Source organism: Mytilus edulis, chromosome 4 (assembly GCF_963676685.1).
Source record: "Mytilus edulis chromosome 4, xbMytEdul2.2, whole genome shotgun sequence".
Classification (NCBI taxonomy): Eukaryota; Metazoa; Mollusca; class Bivalvia; order Mytilida; family Mytilidae; genus Mytilus; species Mytilus edulis.
In genome coordinates, this window is record NC_092347.1 from 35,962,389 (window position 1) to 35,987,984 (window position 25,596).

The 25,596-nt window shown below is 32.1% G+C and overlaps 1 protein-coding gene across 1 annotated transcript in view; it reads right to left on the reverse strand.

Moving 5' to 3' along the window:
- Positions 1 to 336: 336 nt before the first annotated feature.
- LOC139519623 (uncharacterized) overlaps positions 337 to 25,596 on the reverse strand; it is a 50,777-nt gene continuing 25,517 nt past the window's right edge. Inside the window, exons 7-18 of the mRNA XM_071311818.1 lie at positions 24,573 to 24,692; positions 23,561 to 23,601; positions 21,898 to 22,030; positions 20,811 to 20,927; positions 20,070 to 20,339; positions 14,099 to 14,671; positions 12,128 to 12,285; positions 10,271 to 11,512; positions 6,012 to 6,080; positions 4,637 to 4,717; positions 2,778 to 3,246; positions 337 to 890 (exon numbers count right to left, since the gene is read on the reverse strand). Coding sequence (XP_071167919.1) covers positions 838 to 890; positions 2,778 to 3,246; positions 4,637 to 4,717; positions 6,012 to 6,080; positions 10,271 to 11,512; positions 12,128 to 12,285; positions 14,099 to 14,671; positions 20,070 to 20,339; positions 20,811 to 20,927; positions 21,898 to 22,030; positions 23,561 to 23,601; positions 24,573 to 24,692 — 3,326 coding nt within the window. The 3' untranslated portion in view covers positions 337 to 837. The remainder of the gene's footprint in view (positions 891 to 2,777; positions 3,247 to 4,636; positions 4,718 to 6,011; positions 6,081 to 10,270; positions 11,513 to 12,127; positions 12,286 to 14,098; positions 14,672 to 20,069; positions 20,340 to 20,810; positions 20,928 to 21,897; positions 22,031 to 23,560; positions 23,602 to 24,572; positions 24,693 to 25,596) is intronic.

Here is a 25,596-nt window from a genome sequence, read left to right on the forward strand (position 1 = left end):
TGTTGTTTTTTTTAGTGGGAGAACATCATCTTTATAGCGGAACGTAAAGTTATAGGATATTGCTTACTTCTTATCTTTCTTCCTTTGTAATTTACCTTATCATTATCAGATTCTTTTCAACTTATGAGTTTGATTATTCCTTTGATATATGTTGCCTCTCTTGTGCAATGTCAACAATTCGATACAGAGATGGTAACTTTAAAGTCTGCTTTTTACCAAAGATATACTGAAACTTTACCTCTATCAGTTCTTTCCAGTTAGGTCTGTTGAACGACATCCTGTTGTTCATATGTTTTGTTATTATGGACTATGTTTTACAGTTTCGTAATTTGAAGATTTTAACATATTATCAAATTTAATTAAACATATATTTGTTAAGTACACGTGAATTATTGAAATTAAAATAACAATTGGTAGTATTTTCATTATAGTTTCTGATACATGTTTTTGTTTAAAATTGCTGAAGGTGTCTAATATTTCAATAATTGTTCTTCCTCGCTCAAATGTCTGTCAATAATTGTTCTTCCTCACTCAAATGTCTGTCAATAATTGTTCTTCCTCACTCAAATGTCTGACCATCATTTAAAATTTCAGTTTTGGCCTAGTAATTTATTTTCTTTTTCAGATCTAAACATCTAATGTCGTTACAATATTTCTACTTGGGATCACAAAATCAATAGGTTGACTACTTGAATTTCAAAACCTCATTTTAAAATATGTCAATTCATTAAAGTTGGGCTTAATATTCACATTTGGAGCACAATCAACACGTTGACAATGCTGTTTACGAGTTGATTTTCATCTATTGAGATTAGATCATTCCTTCACAATTCTGTTCTATTGATGTGAAACGTTTATTTGTTGTTCAATTTCAACTTCAAAAGCCATTTCTAAAAAAAAAAGACAAACAAATCACTGCATGTGAACAACTTAAATAAGTGTTATATCTCATAAACTATATCATTACTTTCAACAAAATTAATTGATTGTTGGTGTTAAAATATAAAGTAAAATCACAAAAATAATGAACTCCAAAGAAAATTCAAAACAGAAAGTCCCTTATCAAATGGGGAAAAATCAAAGCACAAACACATCGAACGGAAAACCACTGTCAAAATCCTGACTTTGTTCAGTCATTGTCTTATGTAAAATGGTGGATTAAATCTGGTTTTATAGCTTGCTAAACATCTCAATTGTATGACAGTTGCATCAAGTTCCATTATATTGACAACGCTGTGTGAACAAAACATACAGACATAATAAGTTAAAATGTCAAAAGTAGGAATACAGCAGTCAACAGTGTGTTATAATATTATTATTAGCATGACCAGTCTTGCTAGTAGTGTAGAAAGACTTCAAACATAACCATTGGACTTGATTGACTATAATTTACTTTTATTAGTTAATCTTTACAAGTTCGTTAAGTAACGCTTCATGTACCACTAGTCTACGATTGCCTTGTTTGGTGTAAATATTAATTCAACACCTGATTTGCCGTATAGAAAAATGGCAAACTAAAATAATATCGTGATTATTAATTGATTCATTGTTGGAAGTTTAACTCCAGAGGCAAATATTTTAACATAAGCACCATTTTTACTTTAAAAAACTAAGAAAAATAACAAGGACTTTATAAGACTTGAAAGAAATGGGTTATAACTAATTATAAACCATATTGACTAAAATTATGAAAAGCATAGAAGGGGTTAGAAGACAAAATGAAGCACGTGGATAGACACTAGATGATTCGGAATATCTGACAAAATGTCAAAAATGAGATAAGCGAAGTCCTTAACACCACTTCAATTACTATTAGCTATATGGTGGCATCCAGTTGTTTTTATTTGAGGGAGGAAACCAGATTTCAAGCAAATAACCAACAATCTTAGTCAATTTAAGATTGGAGTCGAACCCAACTGCCATAAATAGATATAAGAAGATGTGGTATGAGTGCCAATGAGACAACTCTTTATCCAAGTCACAATTTATAAGAGAAAACCATTATAGGTCAAAGTACGGTCTTCAACACGGAACATAGGCTCACACCAAACAGCAAGCTATTAAGGGTCACAAAAAAATACTAATTTCTAATCTATATAAAAACGAAAAAAGAGAAACACATAAACAGACGACAGCCACTAAACATCAGATTCCTCACTTAGGACAGGTGCAAAAGCAGGTTTCAAAATCAGAAACCATCGTATAAATTTAACAAAAATACAGAAAATCTCTACACCGTCTTTTTCAGCATTGGCAAACAGAAAGTGGGTACATTGCAGATTTTGAAAGTGCGTACTTGCTACAACTCAACATCATCAAGCGTCAGATCAAATATTGAATTAAACTCTTTCATAGAAGTTCAAAAAAATACTTGAAAATAATGTCCCTCAAATGAGTGTTGTATTTCAAACTATCGACACACAGGAAATGGCTGTACATCAGATGTACATCAGATGTAATAACTGCGTACTCACTACAACTCAACAATCCTAAACTTTACACCATAAAATGAGTCCTTCTGTTTTATAGACTTACAGAGGTATTGTTCGGGTGGAAACTAGACCTGCTTCAGCCTTCTGTGAAGCAGGTAAAAAGAGGTCCTATCTTGTAAAATTATCGAAATGAAAGATTGTTTTTAATAATAGCTAAACATTTAAATAGAAAATAGTGTAAAAGTCAAATAGTCAGGGAAGCATAAAAATACACAAACAGACAGTTTAAACAAACTGGGTAATATTTTCATATTATAGAAGTTTATCAAATTAAAGTAAGATTACCTGTTTTCACTTCATTTTTTATCTGATTCTGAAGAATTTTCACATCATCCGCAGATACTGATGTAGATAAAATCTCGTTGAGGTGATCTGAATACAGCTTTGTTGGTTTGTTATGTAGATTAAATCTGTTCACAAGGTCAAGTATTATATTCTTTAACTCATTAAAACGGGTATCATTGAGTGTAAAGTTCCTTGAGTGTTGTAGCTCATTTCTTGTAAGACGTACACGTTCAACATCATCTCCAATAGCTATGTCTGTTTTCTGAATTATTTGCCACTGACCACCCCATGAATTTGTTGGAATATGTTTGTTAAGTTTCCTTATCTCGCTGTACAAGAATGTTATATCACAATCAAGCCTTGGTCGCAGATTTTGTGTATCTTTTTTTAATAGGTCATATAAAACATCAGCAAGAATATTCAACACAATCATTCCCATCTTTGCAAAATTTATCTCCTCCTTAGTAAACTGAAAAAGAAATCAATGTAAAACATAAAGTGATGTAAAATATGTACAGGCAAAAGTTTACTACATAAAGTGTGAGTTTTAAATAAATGATTTATAACTTTGCCTAATCTTCTAACTAACTTGGAAAATATACAGCACCCTAATCCTCATTATTGAAAATCTAGCTTATCCTTTTTTACCTTCCTGAATGATTATAAAATACACGAAATATTCTTCAACAAATCAACTTTTTAATACGAAATATCCAAAAAAGTAGCATAGTCGCATATACGACTTGTAACTAAGATGCCATCTGACCAAATAAAAATTATAAGTCAATTCGCAACGGTAAACCAATACAACCATTTAGATTACCAGTATCGTTTTAATTTGTTAAGCTACAGTACCTGTAACTGATTTAATATTTGTATTTGGTAATTAAGGGAGAGTTATCTCAGTGGCAATCGTACCACATCTTTTTTGTTTTAAATTTATCAGAAAATCGAACTTTTAAACTTACTGGAGAAAACTATTAGCAACAAAATGCGTAAAGGTGCATATTATATATATGTTTTTACTCAACAGATATAGTCTAAGAAAGCTGAATATTTGGGGGAAAAAATTGAAGACATGAATAATGATTTTTCACATTGAAATACATCAAAGCATATAAAGTAAAATCCAACAGTTAAATCTAAAATTATTTTTTTGGAAAAAAGATCCTAAAATTTGCAATGATTTTCAAATTTGGTTGATGATGATGCAACATACTTCCAAAAGTTTACACAAACAGTGTATGGAAGAAAATTGATCACTCTTTGGAGTATGGCTATAGTGACATACTTTATAGAAAACACTCAGCAATCACAGTATCTTTGTAAATGATTAAAATGATATCCAAAATCGATGAGGATTCCATCAGACAGAACACATTCCCAATTGTTTCAAATCAGTTAACCTCAATCAAGTCTTCAAGGCATATATCAAAATTATAAAATCTTCTACCTCGAAAATTGATTCAGTAAACCTGCACACTAAACTGGTAAGAGGACTTTCAATATACAATCTTTAAGAAATGATCTTCACTAATAGTGACAATTGAGCCCATGGAACTAAGCAAAATATAATATGAATCAAATTTCAAAACCTAGCTGATTATTCATTTTATATATATTTTTCGCTTTTTAAAAGCATATAAAACATGTCACAAGCCACGTTTCTCATGTTTCTATGTATGCTGTTTCTGAAGTTCTAAAATGTTTCATTTTATTCTGAAGCAAACTAATATTGTTACTACCTAAGGTTATTTTTATGTTACTTAATCCTGAAGATGAACACTACGAAATACAGCAGGACCAGTTTATTGACGCATAATAACCTTAATTCAAGACTAAATTGTGTCATAACATACCCCTGTCATACTTCCTGTTGAAACTGACTCTCCAGATAATTTTGATAATGTTTCCATACTACCTTGGAAACTGCAACGCATCTACAAAATATGTTCTTTGTTGTTATTGTTACTAAGTAATTCTTTTACATTAATTTGATAACTAAATATGTGGCTATGGACTTCTTGTATTGCACTATTTTGTACTTTCAGATATGGTTCAAGTTGTATGTCTTGAAACGAAAGTCCCTATAAAGCTTGTGTCGCTCATCCATATATATATGCATCCCCATTTCCAACATTGTTGAATAAAAACATTTTTGTTTGATCTTTTATTTGTAATAATTTCTGATCTTTTATTCTTAGTAATTTCGGATCCATACTGGGTCTATGTGATCATTTCGGATTTTCAGATGGGGCAGCATTTTGATTTGAATACATATCATGAAATTAATTATGTGTTTTTATGACTTGAAGAAACATTATGTTGATTCCCGTATTTTGTTTCAAGTACAGTTATTCCACTTCTTTCCTAAGACACGTACGAGTACTGATACAATATCCGTATAGCAGACAACTGCCAATTGATTTACAATCAATGACACTATAGTCAAAAGTCAACTGAACTCAACTGTAATGATAATATCAATTCAGCAGGATCTATTTTACTATAAAAATCAGTGTCTTAATCATCTGATATCAGTCAATCAATGAGGTTAATTTATGTAATATCATACGTTATTGGCTTGAAATCATAAACCAAATTGCATAAATCTAATCTGAGCATTTTCTGCAATAAAAATTAGTTGTTAATTCACTATTTATATTAAAAAATTATTTTACTGCCTGGTCAGGACAGGTCATCTTAAAATATTTAAACACAACTTTTCTATTTATATCACACTGAAGGTTAAACCGTATACCTTTAAAGTTAAGTGACATATAGTAAAGAGTGAGCCATTTGGACAGCAGTTTTGTTTTGTGAGTATTCATCTCTTGTAATATGATGCAGGCTACGTCATATTTTTAATCCAAACTTTTCATAGTGTATTCATACCTCTTATACATCTACCATAAAACTGTTTGGTTAATCTGTAAATACCGGTTGCACTCAAAATATTTTCCCTTTCTTTTGAATTTAAAAATGTAGCTGTAGAGTGTTCCCGCATTAAGAAATCAGCTCAATCTAAAGATATTTGACATTATTGATCAAATGCCAAAAATCTTTTCTATTAGAACTGATTGTGTTATATAATTCAGACCTGGATTAATTGGTAATACACACCACATCTTCCTATATCTGTTTATTATTCAGTGACATGTAATAATCCTTGTTAGGTATTGAAATATCAAAACTATTATATTATTCAATAAATAGTCTGTAAAAGTATGGTACCTTTGTTAAAAATACTTTGTTTTCTGCTTGGTGATTTGATTTCGGAGCATCGTCTGAACTCTGGGACAACTGAAAAAAATACAAACTAGTTACAGACAATATCAGATGTAAAGTCGATATCATTCTTATTATTCAAAATTATTAATGTAAAGCATTTGCAAGTGCTTACATGTTTCATCGTTTGAACATTATGCTATCTATTTCATATTAAAGGGGAACTAGCTGTTAAATTCATGTTCATCGATGTGACTCAAATTCTCATATTTGATTTATATCAATGTAAAACTTTTATCCAAACCATTAGAAGTCTAGAATAATCTTCAGAACATGGACTATATAGGATGTAGCTTCGTTTCGTGTGTATTTTAGTCTAGACGCTATCTCATCAACTATCGAGTTGACCTCCAAAGTCCTCCGATAACCATATAAGTGATGTAAACATAAATATAGATATGAATAAATTAAGCGAACTCGTGCAATTGGATTTTTCTAGGTCTATTAAATTGATATTATATGTTAAAAATATGTGTGTATCATATTTTTTACCTGTATAAGAATAAATTTTGTAGATCAAATAGGTCAATCAAATGATTAACTAAAGGCAACAGTAGTATACCGCTGTTCAAACTCATAAATCCATGGACAAAAAACAAGATCGGGGAAACAAACTAAAACTGAGGGAAACGCATTAAATATAAGAGGAGAACAACGATACAACACTACAATGTAACACACACAGAAACGGACCAAGCAACAGACAAAATCCCACGAGAATAACAAATATAACATCAAAACCAAATACATGAATTTGGGATAGACAAGTACCGTGACACGTCTTATCGCAATGTGAATTTACACTAAAAAATAAGAGAAAACAAACGACGCAACGTTAAAATGTAAAACATACAGAAACGAACTATAATATAACAATGGCCATATTCCTGACTTGGTACAGGACATTTTTAAAGAAAAAAAATGGCGGGTTGAACCTGGTTTTGTGGCATGCCAAACCTCCCCTTTTATAGCCATGTGAAATATAACATCAAGATGACAACTCAACACCACAGGACTACAATATAAATAAATTGGAGAATACAATTGACAAAGAAACATACGAACAACAGCCAACAAAAGGCAACAAGTTGAAAATTTAACATATTAACATTTGTTTCACTTTCAATGTTGACATTCTTTTCCTTTAAATAACTTGCAAGTGAATAGTTTACCAACAATGGTTCTTAGCTTACTGAACAATACTGGCTGCTAAAAGAGAATAACTATCTCCCTATTTCACTTTCATAAATGATTGAACAATATTTTTTTAGATTTTAGATTTTTTATATATCTGGTAGCTAGTGGCCCTTTAAAACACATCAATTTCTTAAAAAAAAACTCCTTTAGTTATTTCTTGTCTGATAGAATGACATATTTTAGAATAGTGTAAAGACATGTTTTAAATATTAGTAAGACATTTACAGTTTTATGGTAATCACTGCTTTAAGACAAATATGAATTTTTGCATAAAAAATATATGGCTAGTGATGCTCATATCAACGCCATTTGGTCTCGTGTGTTAGCTATAATTTCGGATATTGCAAGTCACAGACTAATAGTTTTCATGACATATATAGCGTTGAAAATGGTAAGAACATTTTTTCAATCTCCATGATTGAGCAAAATGATGTCAATTTTGAATTCAAGATGGCCGCCGTGAAAAAAAGCGAAAACATGTTGGCTACCCCTCTAATATGATAAAGTACTTCCTAATAAACGTCTATGCTAAATCCCTTGCTTGTATCACCATTTGCATGATTTTGTCAAATTTTGGTACTAAGCCGCCCCACTATTTTCAAGCCAGTTCGCATTGGAAAAGATGAAAAAGAGAAAAGATTTTTTCTTAATCTTTCCTTTGCCAACAAAGGTCTCGATGGCGTCAACCTAGGCAATATCCTTCATCATAAATTAGTACAATCGAAAATACCTCCTTATTTCAAAGACCAGTCTGTACCAATAATTTCTTATACCTATACCAAACCTATTGCAACTAAAATTTTCAATTACAAACGCGTTTTGCAGGATCTCGATATTGACGACTTCAAGTCTAAACCTCCTGATTGCACTTGTGCTAGTTCCAAATTCACATATAATCCTGCTGGCCACGTTATTACCGGTGACCTTAACATTGTTAATAACACTTCTCTACGAAATATGTTATCGAAAGGTCCCAAATAGCGTGAGCCTAAATCCATCAATTGGAAATACAACTTTAAAATTTTGATGGATTCAGTCGAGGATTATGCCAGGCAATGGGCTAAGCGCGAGAAGGAAGACGTAGACACTCTTTCCGAATGGATTAAGGCAGTGAGGTCGTTGATACAAATCAGAATTAAGAAACTGAATGGGTCCATCAATGCCCATGCTACGTCAATCTTTAAAGACCCAAATGTTGCAAAACACCTATCCGACCTCCATGACAAATATGTTGTTGTCCCCGCAGATAAAGCCTCAAATAACATCGTTTTTGTGTGTAAAAGTCACTACATCAACTGCTTGATAAACGAATTAGGTATTGACAATTCACTTGGAAACTCAACATATACCCTCACGACACTTACCAAAGAGGAAATCATGGATAATCATAGGTCTGTTCTATGTTCCTTTGGAATTTCAACCAAAGATGAAGAACTGGATCTTCCATCACTGAATTGGATACCTTAACTACATAAGTGTCCTTACAAACAACGGTATATTGCTGGGTCTTCCAAGTGCTCCACGAAACCTCTTTCTAAATTATTAACATCTATTTTATCAGCAATCAAAGACGGGCTTCAAAGTTATTGTGAAACTGCCTATTCTAGAGGTGGCGTGAATCAGATGTGGATACTTAAAAATTCAAAAGATCTTTTAGAGTACATACAATCTAACTCTCTTTCATCTTTTAACAGTATTAAAACATTTGACTTTTCTACTCTGTACACAAGTATTCCACATTCCAAACTAAAAGACAAATTGAAAGAGTTGGTATTACTTTGCTTCATAAAAAAGAATGGCCAACGTAGATACAAGTATCTTGTCTTAGGGAGGGATAAATCCTACTTTGTAAAGAATCACTCTGATTCAAACAAAAAATTCTCTGAAACTGATATTATCAAGATGCTTGATTTCTTGATTGACAACATATTTGTTACGTTCGGAGGACGTGTTTTTCAACAGACTGTCGGCATTCCAATGGGAACAAACTGTGCCCCTCTACTCGCCGACTTGTTTCTTTATTATTATGAGGCTGACTTCATGCAGGAACTTCTTAGGAAGAAAGACAAGAAGTTAGCAATATCTTTTAACTCTACTTTCCGCTAAATAGATGATGTTCTTTCACTAAACAATTCAAAATTTGGTGACTATGTGGAACGCATCTATCCAATCGAACTAGAGATAAAGGATACTACAGATACAATTAAGTCGGCTTCATATCTTGACTTACATCTAGAAATTGACAATGAGGGTCGGTTGAAAACAAAACTTTACGACAAAAGAGATGATTTCAGCTTTCCAATTGTGAACTTTCCATTTCTAAGTAGCAACATTCCAGCAGCACCTGCATACGGGGTATATATCTCCCAATTGATACGATATTCCCGTGCTTGCATTTCCTATCATGATTTTCTTGATAGAGGTTTGCTGCTCACAAGGAAGCTATTAAACCAAGAGTTCCAAATAGTGAAGTTGAAATCATCCCTTCGTAAATTTTACGGACGCCATCACGAGTTGGTTGACCGTTATGGAATAACCGTTTCACAAATGATATCGGATATGTTCCTTACGTCGTAACTACAATCCCCTTCCCTTTCATGAATATGACCTACCGAATTAGACTATTTACCGGATTTGTAATCACATAAGCAACACGACGGGTGCCACATGTGGAGCAGGATCTGCTTACCCTTTCGGAGCACCTGAGATCACCCCTAGTTTTTGGTGGGGTTCGTGTTGTTTATTCTTTAGTTTTCTATGTTGTGTCGTGTGTACTATTGTTTTTCTGTTTGTCTTTTTCATTTTTAGTCATGGAGTTGTCAGTTTGTTTTAGATTTATGAGTTTGACTGTCCCTTTGGTATCTTTCGTCCCTCTTTTAGTTTGTCTCATTGTAATCATTTTTGCGTCTCTTCTTAGGCTAGTAATCGTCAGCCCTAAATATTTGTTGACATGAATATTGATACATTAAAATACATATATGTCTTATATATTTCAACATTTTACTTACACATAGTGTATTACTTTGTACATCTGACCATTCACCAATGAACATGTACGTTCCTATACATGTCTCACAGTAATATTCTGGATTCTGCTCTTCTGTAAAGGCAAAAGAACCTGTCACAAACTCTGGTTTTTTAATGCCACATTCCCACTTTTTCTCATAGTTCACATTGGTCATCTTAAATCTTGTACTTATAATTTTGTTGATTTCCTCTGTCACAAAGTCGGCAATGTGTTTGTACATGCCTCCCGTGATAATGGCTCTCCTACCAAATTCTAAAATCTGCATCTGAATAATATTTGGACAAGTCGTTACTAGTAATTTTCTTAGTTTTCTTGTCTTTTCTAACTCAAAGACAGCAGTTCCTTTGAAAAGAGCAATTACCCTTTCTACTTGTTTGTTTCCCTGTTCAGTGATGCCCACTTCTGACACTTCATACTCCCGACACAGTGAAGCAATCAAATGATTCATTAGATGTGGTGGCAAAAACCTGAATTTGAAGCATATCCAAGTGGATTTTTTACAGGTATCATCTGCCACATTAAACATTTTATAAATGTCACAACCTGGTTTTTCCATAATCATGCAAGGTACATAATAACACAATCTTTCATCGGCAGGATATCTATCTGATTTGATTGGACGTATAATTATATCAAATTTCTCCATTACATTCGCGATATGGTTCTTGTGTTTGTACAAAATGTGTTCTTCTTTTCTTAATATATCTTCCAAAACCACACTATGTAATTTTCCTTTAGAATGAAATTCTTCCCATCTTTTTTGATTCTTGATACTTACAGCTCGAAATTTCCTTGGAGTCACTATGCATTTAAAAACATTAGACAACCATTGTGTATCTAAAATAATATAATCTGGAAGATCTTGAAAATAAACCAAAGCTCTTATTTCGTGATGAAATTTCAAAAACAAAATTAGTTCCTCATCCTTCAGTGGCATTGGTGTTTCTGTACAGATATGCTTCAATTCCTGAAAGGCAATAATTGGTATATCCTTCTTCTTCTCTTGCAGACTTTTTTCCAGTTGAATAAATTTCAAAGGATAGTCTATATTCCATGTTCTCATCGTTCTAGCTAATTTTAAGATGTCTTTTCGTATTTTCTGGAATACATTATCATCATCTTCAGTATTGGAAATGAACACTTCATTCCTTATGTGTCTGCGTTCATCTTCAGCCATATTGTTAGTATACATTAAGATGTTTTCTCTGTATGAGTCTTCAATCTTAAAAAGAAATGAAATATATGTTTTTGCTTAGCCTTTTCAACAAGGAAGTTTTCAGGTCAAATGCTTTCACAATATTGAAAAGTATTAAACTTTGTATTACAATAATTGTCATATTGCTATTTTGTGTTTTTCTTGAGTTTCAAGGCTTGGAGTTTACAAACAACATGTTTAATGTGGTACCCAACTCTTTGACTAAAATTAATTTGGCTCGTTAAAATTTTGACAAAATATTCACTTTGACCCTTTGAAAAAAATGTAAAAATTAAAAAAAAAAAATGAAACCAATCCATTTTCACGGAAAAATTTCGTTGGATATATAGCAATGTGATAAGCACTTATTTTGATCATTGAGAAGCTTAATATTTCCTGAACAATACAACGTGATTAAAACGTTTAGCTGGTGTTATCTCCCTGTAGTGTTCGGTACTACCTAAGGGTAAAACCTCCGTCACCTTGAAATATTTGTTTTTAATCAATGCTTTTTTTATTTGAATTCGTCAAAGGCAAAGGTGAGATAAGGTTTCAATTTTACTAGAATAACAGAACAAAATGGTCATCAATATACACAACGAAAAGTTTGATTTGCTTTAAAAAGTTCTACAGGTTCTTAACCTCTTCTAACTTTGAAGTCACAGCATCTTTCCAAGTACCAACAATTACTACTGGTGGATCAAGACTTTCAGATGCACTCATGTTTTCAGCAGATTTTTGTTTGTCCTCTTCAAGTCTACTGTAGCAATGTATTGAGTCTATCCACAATCGGAATAAATCTACAAAGTGATAGGACAATGATTTTGCATAAGCATTTTTCGAATACAATGAAGATTTTATAACTTATTTGGAATTTTGGATCGTCAATGCTCTTCAACTTTGTATTTGTTTGGGTTATAACTATTTTGATATGAGCGTAACTGATGAGTCTTATGTAGACGAAACGCGCGTCTGGCGTACTAAATTATAATCCTGGTACCTTTGATAACTATTTACACCACTGGGTCGATGCCTCTGCTGGTGGACGTTTCGTCCCCGAGGGTATCACCAGCCCAGTAGTCAGCACTTCGGTGTTGACATGAATATCAATTATGTGGTCATTTTTATAAATTTCCTGTTTACAAAACTTTTGAATTTTTCGAAAAACTAAGGATTTTCTTATCCCAGGCATAGATTACCTTAACCGTATTTGGCACAACTTATTTGGAATTTTGGATCGTCAATGCTCTTCAACTTTGTATTTGTTTGGGTTATAACTATTTTGATATGAGCGTCACTGATGAGTCTTATGTAGACGAAACGCGCGTCTGGCGTACTAAATTATAATCCTGGTACCTTTGATAACTATTATGTTCGTTGTAGCAGACAAGAAGATAAAACAGTTACTCTTCAATATGCAAGAAGTCAATGATACCAATAGAAGGCAACTGAAAGTGTCATTAGAAACATATCATTTACAATATTAATATGTGTCCTCATGACACCATGCCCTACTTGCACTTCCATATTTCCATGATAAATGAAACGCCTTCCATGTATTTGAATTTAACAGTTCACTGCCTAATTAATATGCCATGCTGTATTGTTCATTTCGGAAGAATACCCGTACTTTAATATTTACTTTGAGGGCCATAACGCTTGACAGGTAAAGGTGAAAACCATCAATATCTGTCTTCTATTGTTGATTTTATCAAGCGCTGTATCATTCTTACCATCGGAAACCAGTATGTATTTTATGGCCCATGACTGTCCTTGACATTCTTTTTAGTTTCGAAGTTTTGGTCATTCAGTGGTTAATCAAGTTTATCATTCGGAAAATATCAAAACCCAATTGTTATGTACTGGGAGACATAAATTTTGAACAGTAGATGTCAAAACCATTTAAATTGATCTGTAGTTTAATGAGAATGAGGAAACGTCAACGTTTTAAGGTAAACAAGGGGTGTAACTCATGCTCAGTAAAACCACCATATTAAACTTGACTTGTACTTGATGGTACATGACATAGTTCTAAATTTCAAAAGTTGTCTTTTTTTTATCATTTGGAAACTAAACTTGATGACAGATGAACATATGCATTATGTTCAGAAAACTGTATCAAAGATGATAACTGGTATGTCCACTGTGTCTTGCCAATAATCATTGGAATACAATTAATAGAAAGAAAGAATATAATGCACTAATGTATGTCAAATATCCTTACATTGATATTTGGCAATAATTGCCTTACACTCTTATCTTATGCTTGTTAAATTCCGAAACATCACGAAACATAATCTGTGTTAGAGATCATTTGACAGAGAATAAGATTTCAATAGAGAAAATGGACAAATACACATTAGAGAACTTATTTTATGAATAAATACAGTGTTCTTGATTGTCAATGTATCTGTTCCTGTCCAAAGCAACAAAATAGGTCTAAATATATGCTCACCTGTGGTTGTGGTGTGATTGGTTTTATTCGATCTTTTTTTCCCTTTTAAACCCTTATTCTTGTTGTGCCTTTTTCATACATGGTACCTTGAACCATCTTATTACCCCATTCCTTCAATGCATTAAGAAGAATTTATCAATTAGTGGTAGTTTTGTTACCTTGCGCCTTTTTGTCATCAGCCTCGTTGAGCTTTGTTACAACAAGGTAAATTGCATCTGGAGACAAAAAAGTTTGATGTGTATGGTAAAATTCTTCATCGCCTGCAAAATCCCACAACAATAATGTTGCATACTCCTCTTTGTCATACAAATCAACTTTAGATTTGAGCATGGTTTTAATATCACTATATGCTTGTTCTAATAATAGATTAGCAGGTAGTTCATGAGATGTGGTAGCTACTGGATCTGGAACTTGAAGATTTGGCTGCGATGATGCGGATTCAGATTTCTTTGATTCATCAAGGTTTTCTGCTGATGTGCTCTGAAATGCTTCATGGGCTGCTACTGCTACTGCTAATGGTAGATCATGACATATGGTAGACACTTGATCTGTTACTTGATGATTTGGCTGCAAAGATGCTGCTTCATATTCCATTGATTCATCAACGTTTTCTGAGGATGTGTTCTGAATGGCTTCACGGGCTACTACTTTAACTGATGATGGAATGTTCTTCAATTTTTCCTCAGATGGTTTTAACAGTCTTGCATGAAGGTCAGATTCTTCATTGTTGCCTGTGATAGGATAATAAAAGTACTTATGTTGGTTTTCCAAGGGTAATAAAATAAATAAATAATGGACATGTGGTTTAAACGATATCATCCAGAAACCGAGATAGAGTACACGATTCCGTCTATCAAACACTTGTGTTTCCTTGACCTAGCGACCACAAACTCAATTCTTTCTCTGTACGAGTTTATCAAACAAAGATTGGTGAATATTTGACTTATAGATTTAACGACATTGTCTTGCAACAAGACATTCTGACAATTTCAGATTATTTATGACTCTGTTACCTTTACGTTTGACTCGTCCAAGACATCAATCATGGGTCTGTTCATATCCAAGGATTATTTTTTACTTCAGGTTGGTAAGTGGATTAGACAAATCATTTAAACGATAACATCTTGAAATCAAAATACTGCCCTATGAATTGGCTAAAAATTAGTGTTGACCCAATTATTAAATTGAAAATCAATAGAGATCTTTATAACAAAGAAAGTGTCAATGACTAAAAAAGAAACTTCCGGGAAACCGAAATGTAATGTCATTGAAATGATTCATCTTATGATAAGCTGAGTTTGATAAAATCAGTTTGAAATTTTGAGAAATTAACTATAATGGTATTATATCATGGCAAAACAATTTTTTTGGATAAATCTAATGGTATTAATGTAATAGCCTACAAGATATATCAAAATTTTATTAGTATATCAGTAATGTTTACTGCAAACCTATATATTCACATTGTCGTTATCAGGATTTATCATATGTTTAGTAGAAAATACAGTAGTTTTGAATATTTGATAAATAGCCTGCTGTTTAATCCATATAGCGCAACTTTGATGGACACCCTTTATAGCATACCCTTTATCACACCCCTACCCTTTATCGCATACCCTTTATCACACCTTCACCCTTTATCACACCCCTACTTTTTTTTTTTTTACATTAAGTCAGTTTTTATTAATGTAAGCTTAAAAAATATTGTTCCTCAAAATAGGTACGGTCATTCGGGCGTGACACAATTTATTGAATGACGTCATTGTTTGGTATGTACATGTGATCTTCCAATATCTACATGTGACGCCACGAACGTCAAGTTTTCATATTTTTTTGGCACACTAAATGCAACTTTAAAAAAATACAAAACACACAAAAAAAATCAATAATAAACAAAATATTTTTTTAAACAACAGCACGCAAATTTTAAGGTAATCCAGGTGCTTTGGATAAGTATTTGAGCAGTTCTTTTAAGGCTTTTAAAACAAGACAAAAATAGAACCGAAGGTAATCCAGTGAACAGTTCATATAATACAACTCTCCTGTTGAAATATATGATAAAGCGTATAAAACATAGCAAAATCCGTATCACATGCCGTATCACCCTCGACCAATATCATCCCTCGGGCCTAAAGGCCCTTGGGCTGATATTGGTGTCTCGGGATGATACGACATATGATACGGATTTTGCTATGTATTTTTCTCTATGTATCACACAAATGTCTTCCTATTATCTGGCTTTTCAAGTTTTTTCCTAAAAAAATCAAAGGAGTATTAATTTATAAATATGAGAACCAAACCTGACTTAAACCCGGTTCATTTTGATTCAGGTTTATAAAATGGTATTGTATTTTTATATGACACTAGAACACACCCGTGATATCGCGGGTTTGTGACTGAATTAAAGTTTCTCTTATGGTTGGGGCCTGTTATCTAACTCCCACGTGAATAGATATTTTTCGTATCACACCGTACGGAGTGTGATATGAAAAAGTGATATCAAAATTACGTTAATTTGATTGGCTTATCTCGTAAATTTCCAATATTTTAATTGGCCGTTGATCAGGTCATTATTCACTGGAAAAGGTCATGCCGGGACTACTTTTTTTCTTGACAACTGATTGTTTACTTCCGGTTTTCGCGATTTTCGTCTGCTTTATCGTCTGCAAAATCTAATATAAATCTTATCATGGACGAAGAAATAAAGAAAGGAACCCGTGTACGGTTATGTAATGGAGCAAAGGGCATTATTATAGCAAAGTCCTAAATACACCGTTTGGTGGTGCGCCTTTCAGATGCGGAACGTACAGATAAGGTAATAGGTAACAGGTAAATATACTATTGGTATCGGTATCGGATTCGACCCGGAACTTGTTAATTATTGGCAATATTAATTATGTGGAAAACAAAAGGGTCTGTAGTGGTGTAATTTTTAATCAACATCATTATCCTATATTAGCTATATAAAGTTTTTATCCCATGACGGCTGACAAATTGGACCTCGTTATTTTAGAATTATAGATACTTCATAAGATAATCTGGGACTAATAAATGCATCTATTATGCTTGGTGGGATAGGAAAGATGTGTTTTATTGCATATTTCCTGGTGGCTTAGCTGACCACTTCCTAGGTCAAGCTATTGTAATCTTTTTTATTTTATTATCATTTTATGTTTTGCATTTAATATGAGGCAGGCATTACCTGTGAATGGGGACGAAGTCTGTATTATTTTTTTTAATTCAAACATGTTGATAAAAAAAACGGAAATACCGTAACGTTTCCGATATTGGTTCTGTTTTTATGAGTTTTAATTGTGATGTTATTTAAGTTATGGCGTCATGTTCAATGTAAACAAAGAAACGCAATGCATCAGGTAATGTTTATTCATACCAAAGACAAAGAATGATTAAAAATGAAATATTGGTATTGTGTTCCTTGAGTTCCTATATCCTACTAGACTAATCAAAGTCTCACGACAACAAGACCGGAAGATGGAAGTAGAGTTATGTGTTCTGCGCAGATCCGGAAATTAAAAAACGCGACAAAAAAAAAAAAAATTGACGATTTTGAGTTCATTAGTACAATGAAAAGATTCGGGAAATTTTCCCGATTTTTTTTTAATTTTTTTTTTATTGAATTTCCTATTGTAATAGGGGACTTCGTCCCAATAATATGAGGCAGGCATTACCTGTGAAAGGGGACGAAGTCTGCATGGTTTTATTCTATTTCAAACATATCTTAATTTCAAAACGGAAATACCGTAACGTTTCCGATTTTGGTTCTGTTGTTAGGGAATTTAGTTGTGACGTTATTTAAGTCATGACGTCATATGCAATGTAAACAAAGAACGCTATCATTAGGTAAAGTTTTTTCATATCAAGGAATTATTAAAAATGAAAGTGATATTGCGTTCCTTCCTATTTTATACTAGGCTGATAAATATATATTTTACTCAAAATTTCATGCAAACGAGACCGGAAAAAGGAAGTACTTTGTAGATTTCTGTGCAGATGCGGGAATTCAAATCATGACCATAAAAAAATTGAACGATTTTGGGTTCATTAGTATAATTTTCTCGATTGTTTTTTTTTTTATATTGAATTTTCTACTGTTATTGGGGACTTCGTCTCCATATTATTATCTTGTTGGACTAATGAATATGTATAAATCTTTTCTTTTTGTATGAGAAGCATTTTTACTCTGAATAAGTAAACATTTTGCAATTCACTTTCCTGTTTCTCTTTTCATTTATATAATGCCCCAATGGCTCAATAGAATGGTAAATAAGTGAAATACTCATTGATTTATTAAAGTAAATGGTTAGAGATGAAAAGCATAAAGGCAAGTTATTTGATTATGTAATTTTATGCAAACGACGAAACCCATTAATTTGTTTCTAAATTTCGATTATTTTCCTTTGGAGGAACCCCAGGATTACGGTCTTTTGGCTTGACGACCATTGGTCAATTTTCTACACAATGTATCTTATAGTAACACATTCTTGCCGATCTTAAGGGCGATAGTTCGTAAACAAGATTTTTTTCGGGGATTTTATAAATTTTCTCGTCCTTCATCTCCTTTCAACACCTTATGTTTTTTTTATTATGATGTTTGTTAGATGTACATAATTATATATTTTGTCCATTACAATTAAATTGAGAATGGAAATGGGGAATGTGCCAAAGAGACAACAACCCTTCCATAGAAAAAAAAACTACAGCAGAAGGTCACCAACAGGTCTTCAATATAGCGAGAAATTCCCGCACCCGGAGGCGTCCTTCAGCTTGCCCCTAAACAATTATATACTAGTTCAGTGATAATGAACGCCATACTAATTTCCAAATTGTGCACAAGAAACTAAAGTTAAAATAATACAAGACTAAAAAAGGCCAGAGGCTCCTGACTTGGGACAGGCCCAAAAATGCGGCGGGGTTAAACATGTTTGTGAGATCTCAAACCCCCCCCCTATACATCTAGCCAATGTAGAAAAGTAAACGCATAACAATACGCACATTAAAATTCATATCAAGAGAAGTCCGAGTGTGATGTCAGAAGATGTAACCAAAGAAAATAAACAAAATGACAATAATACATAAATAACAACAGACTACTAGCAGTTAACTGACATGCCAGCTCCAGACTTCAATTAAACTGACTAAAATATTATGATTTCATCATATGAACATCAGGAACAATCCTTCCCGTTAGGGGTTTAGTATCATACCATCATAACATATATGAGAAGAACATAACCCGTGTCATACCAACAACTGGTTTTTGAATAAATGTGTTTAGTTCCGATGCAAAGACCCTATAAGTAAATCAATATAAACGTCAAAATATGCAATCTTTAATGACCTGACAACAGTATCGTAACTATATCCCTTCTTAATATATTTTTGTAGTAATGTTAGTTAAATTTTGTGGCCATCTTCATTTTTTAATGCTTATGTTGCATGTTTAAAAAATATATTAATAAATTTTGACTAAAGATAAATAATTTAACGTTACTTGGTACTTTTGACATCCAACCAAAATGAATAGAACCAAGCAATATATCATTATATTTTTTTAAACTGCTATTTTTTTGGGCGGGATTTTCAAATACGCAGCCTCTGTTGTAATTACTCTACCGTTGTCACATTTGAAATATTCACAAACGTAGATCGGTCAATGTTGTTTATTTGGACTTTTTATTAAGGTAACATCGCAACTGTCGTCACTTTCGAATTTTAGAATTGTGCCAGTTGATATCGCACATTATAATTTTTATTTCTAGCATGTCTTTGTAGTCTCTGTTGTTAAAGCTATATAACATATGTCATTAAAAGTTTTCGAATTTTCCCAATCCACTATAAAATAAATATGTTTAAACTAACTATAATGTTCGGTTTTAACTATTTTATATTGTATAAATTTCAAGATTGTAATAGTTTAATCAAAGTACTAGTAGATTGGTATGATTCATTTTACATCATAATCAAAAACTAAAGAAAGATATCTGTTATCCGAAATATTTATAAATAATTACATTTATAGTTTCCATTTTTTGTGATTGGTGTTGTTTTGTACACTTTTTAGGCGTTAATATATGTATATGACATTTTGTTAAAGTTTTAAAATCTTACCATCTAATTTATTCCATTTGCCATCATCAAAGTTTGCTTTACATTTTATTTTATGAATTTCTATCCCATTAGTACTGGCCACCTCTTTTACCATGTTAATCTCTTCTCCAAATAGTCTCTTTAGTAAAGATGTTTTTCCAGATCCTTTCATTCCAACAGTAACTAAACGAATGTCCCTTTTTTTCTCAGATCCCGACTCCAGTAATTTGAGGTACAAAGGAACAGAGTTTATGTCTGCCAAATTTCTAATTTCAGTTGGAACTATATCCTCTAAAATGAAATATTTTCACAGACAAGAAAGTTATACTAATCATAAAAAAAAATGTTGTAAATATTGCCCACAGAGTTATAATCATGATAATGATGTAGACAAATTTATTTTAATTTAATTTCTAAGGGTGAGTTAAAATTGAAGAGTAAAAAGAACAATATGTATCTTCGTTACTTATGTATCTAAGATACGGAAGCTAAATATATTTTCTAACATTCTTTAAGTCATATGATACTTCAAAACTAAAACAATTGTATGGGTTTTATAGACTTGAATTGGATAATTGTATTTTAAAACACTTGTACATGGACTTTCTTATAAAAGAAAATCCTTTATCTTATCAAAATCATGAGAAATGAACAGTTATTGAATTATCATAATATAGTATTTCAGGCTCGAAAAAATGTATTATAATTTTGGTTAAATGCTGATGTTTTATAACACTGAAAAACCACCCACCAAGGTCTTACCAGAAACAGTATTATCACATGCCAATGTATTTGTACAAGTCGAGGTTTTTTCTGCCGATTCAAGTTGATAATCACGAAGCTTGGTCTTCTTCAGCTTAGTTAAATCTTTTTCAGAAACTAAAATATTTATTTAGTACCAAGTTACTTATACATTTTATATGGTCTATACAATTTTATGTGACAAGCCAATAAAGTTAGTTTTGACTTGAATATAGAGCTTAAACAACCTTTTTTAGAATGTTTTAATTTTTGAAGCTTAACGGTAAAGTATTCAGTAGCAAAGTCAGATAATAATGCGTCGAAATTAAACGCAACTTTGCTAATGATAGAAATTGTTCTTTAAGATTATTTCACTTGATGTAAGTATGCTGTACAAGATGCTAATTACAAATAATGATCAAGAATTAAACAAAATAAAACAGTTCAAGACCCTACGAATTTCTCTTTGTTATCTTAAACCTCTCTAAAAAATTAGTGTCCACTGTTAAAACAAGCGAAACTGCAAGCTACTGCTCACTGATGATACCCCCTCCCAAATATGTCGGTAAACAGGAAGTTGTTGAGTGAAGAATCTAAAAAAACATCACACAGTATAGCTGACTTACAAAAACTCTGAAACCAAATGTTAGAAATCCTTATGATGTATCCTTATGTAGTGATACTGAGAAAGATGTGACGAAAAATATTCATTGGACAGATGGATGGACTGACCAATGGACGAATGGATGGACTGACGAATGGACGGACGCAGGTGAAACAGTATAACCCCTGTTTTTGTTTTAAAGCGGGAGTAAAACTAAACAAAATAAAAATGCCCCAGCTGGCTGTTAAAGGACGACTTAAGATGGTTGTGTCTTATCGGATACAAGAAATCAAAATCCTTAAAATATGTACACATTTTGTATAGTTACTTACACCCTATATAATACAGTAAATAATGTAGGAATAATTAGCCTTACAAACCATATACACTATATGTGGGACAGAAGGGGATTAAAAAATATGCCCAAGACATTTTGTTGAAAAGGTATAAAATATCATTGACTTTTAAAAATTTGGATACCGGATTCCAATGATGGATTGTCACCTTCTATTATATATTTTTCTTCTTTTCCTTCAGAATCCAGTCCAGCTTTTTCTCTATCTTCAGCCAAACCTAGAACACTTAGTCGTTCTGATAGCTCATCTTCATTATCACTGTCTTGTACTGGTGTCTCCATCTTTGAGTAAAGATATTAACAAATACATATGTAAGTAATTATATTTTCATCTATAATATATCAAGACAGAATTCAAATGACTAAGCACTTAATATATAATCCTTATGAAATCAATGTGCGAATAACTATAAAATAGTACACGATTAAATTTGGTCTTACTTAATCTAGACAGTTTTCTGTTTTACAAATTTTCTAATGCATTCTGTCCAAACTGCACCGTCAAAAAATGTTTGGAATCAATAATATCTTATATCCGGTACGGTGACTGACCATCAACAGACAGAGAAAAGGTACGATTTCTTATTAGTTATTTGTTATATTTTACTTTTTTCAGCAGTCTGTTGATGGGACATCACCGTACAAGATATTAAATATTATTATGTCCAAACATTTTTTGCCGAGGTAGTTTAGACACAGTTAGACAAATGGTCAAAAGCATTAACTAGTGAACACACATTTTCTTTTGTCTTTTAAGTCAATAATTGCTGTCTTGTTGAAGTATACGTCTTCGATGATTATCCTATGAGTATATACTTCATCAATTGGTTGTGTCTCTGAATTGCTGGTGGGTTGTGTGCTATTGAAGTGATTATGTTTAATCTTTTCGATTTTCTACATGTATTGGTAACTTCAAATGACAAAACATTACATATTAACCATGAGTGTTAACTTTTAAATGAACGCTGAATAGCACGAAAATGATATGGTCAATTTTGTGATCAGCCATTACAAATGACAACATTGGGAATCCACACGATGCTCGTTTAGCTAAGAGATACAAATTAAATCTATTTGGCCATTTTTTTATATGACCTTCCCACTCAGGCACAACTGATTGAAAGAGTAACATGTTTTTACAATAATAAATACAATTAAAAAGACAAGTATAAACAAAGCCAGTCAGTGACCATGTAAGGTGAATCTTACTGATCTATTTTAACATAATGAATTTTAAATCTCAGATGACTTTTTACTCAGTTTAAAGTTTAAACCAAAGTCAATGATGAATGAGAAGTTAGTCGAATTTACCATATCTGCATTCACTAATATATACTAGTAATTTGGGATGAAATAAGATCTTTTAATTCTGTTTTTACTAGTTTCAACATTGTTACCAATAACTTTTAATATTATTGCTATACAGCTAAGGACATTGGATTAGCATGCAGTCTGTCAATATGTATATTTCGGCATTGCACATGATCTTGTTTTCTCTGTTCAGTTAGTTCATGTATTTTAACGGATCAATCGGATCTGTATGGATTGATATTTTAATCTTGGGTACGTGACTTTTGGCTTTGAAATAGCTCTCAGTAACAGTTACTGTGCTCGACAAATCAGTACTTTGTGTCTTAAGTCTTGGTTTTGTTGTTGTTTTTTTTTTGTGTGTGTGTATGCTTGCTTGCTTGCTTTTGTTGTGTATCCAATATCAACTCAAGTACAAAAATACTGATATGGTGACTAAAGATAATAACATGATCATTATATACTCTAAAAATATATAATAAATTTTGTCTGTTCCAAACGTACCCATTTTAGAACTGTTTCTTCTCCAGAGGTTCTACTATTAACTGAAAATAAAAGAAATGATATATCAAAAAAATAATTTTGAAAAGGTATATACATTTTGATTTGCAGTTATATGGAAATTTGACTGTGTCCTTCTAGTAAAAGATTTGTTCTTTTGCTAATGTGAATTGCCATTTAAGTATAAACTTCAAAATAACCCTACATTACATTGGTAACCAAATGGTAGATATTTCTAGCAATGCCTGACGAAATGTCTGCTTTTTTTGTATAATTTTAGTATGATGTGTTATTGGTGTATATTTTAAATCTTCATATTATATATTATGGTTGTGTCCTATTATCTTTTTTTTGTACAGTAATTGATATGGATAAGTGATACGAAACTTTTGCTTATTTGACTTATCTATTAATCATAATAAAACGTTATTGCGACATTTCCGTTTTCTATTCGTTAGGTCATAGGTGATTTTAAAGGTCAAAACTATGTAAATGTTCTCCTTGATAACGTAAATATATGAATGCATTATTGAGGCCAAATTACCACTAATCAAATATAGTCTTTGTTTGTTTAAATGAACACTGGATTTGATGAAAAAAACTCGAAAACTAGATCATACAAATATTTTGGTATCCATTATGAATGTTTGAATCTCTGAACAATCAAAGTTATTAAATGGTGTGAAGGTTTTGTATATTACTCTTTCTTGAGCACCTGAGATTACCCCCGGTTTTTAGTGGGGTTTGCATTGCCCATTTTTATTTTCTGTGTCGTGTTTTGTATTCTGTTGTTTGTCTCTTGGTCGTGTTCGACTTTTTGCGTTGGCGTTTTCAGTTTATCGTTGACTTGTGATTTTGAATGTTCCATGACGACATTATAAATGTATATAAAACCTAAATGTAGGGCTTTTATATCTAGCATACGTGACAGGATGTTGCAGGCTTGACAAAAATGTATTATAATTCTGGTTCAATTCTCCTGTTCTATAACATTGCAGAGCCACCGAGTTCTTACCCGAACCAGTATCAACACGTGTCAATGTATTTGTACCAGTCGAAGCTTTTTCTTCTAATTCAAGTTGATCATCATTAGCCGGGTTCATCATCAGCAAATTCGTGAACTCTTTTTCAGATACTGAAATATATATTAAGTACCATGTTACTTATATTGTCTATACGATTTTATCCTTAAAGTCAACACAATTAGTTTTAACTTGAATAAGAAGCTTACAAAACCTTTTTTAAGATATGTTTTAAATTTTAAAGCTTAACAGTATACGGTACAGAAGCAAATGCAATAATGCGTCAAAATTAAGCGCGTTCATTTCACGACAATGCTAATGAATAGCAACAAAATTAGACTAAAAAATAAATCACTAACATCATCAAATTGGTTACTGGAATTTGAAAGGATATGCAAAGGTAAACAAACACATTGTATATTTAGGCACATAAAATCTACTGCAGTCGCATAACATTTTTAAGCTACAACATTAATGTATAGACTTGATACTAAAGAAATGGAATTGGAAAGAATTTTTTTATTTTATTTTAAGCTACAAAATGAATATGTAGACTAAAAACTAAGAAAAAGAAAATAAAAAAAAGGTTTCTATTTCAAGCTATAAAATGAATATATAGACCCCCATTTCTTTTCTTTTGCAATCGACAATGTACTATTTCAAGAATGAATTATCGAAATTGCAAGAAAGAGTCAACAACAGAATGTTTTCTATATGAAAGGACAACTTGAGATGGTTGTGTCAAATACACGAAAGTCCAACTCTGACAATATGTACAATATGTTTAGTATAATAACTTTCACCACACATAATACACTAGTAAAAGTTTCTTGCCTAAATAATGTTCGAGGAATGTATGTAAGGTATGCGTAACGAATTTGAAAGATTGCGCATTAATTTTATAATGGGAAATTTGTATAAGTTGTATAACTATTAACGTTGACCGGTTTGGTGGTAGTATAAAAGAAAAATTGCACGTCGGGTTTTAAGTTATCGAGGACTGGATAGTGAGCACAT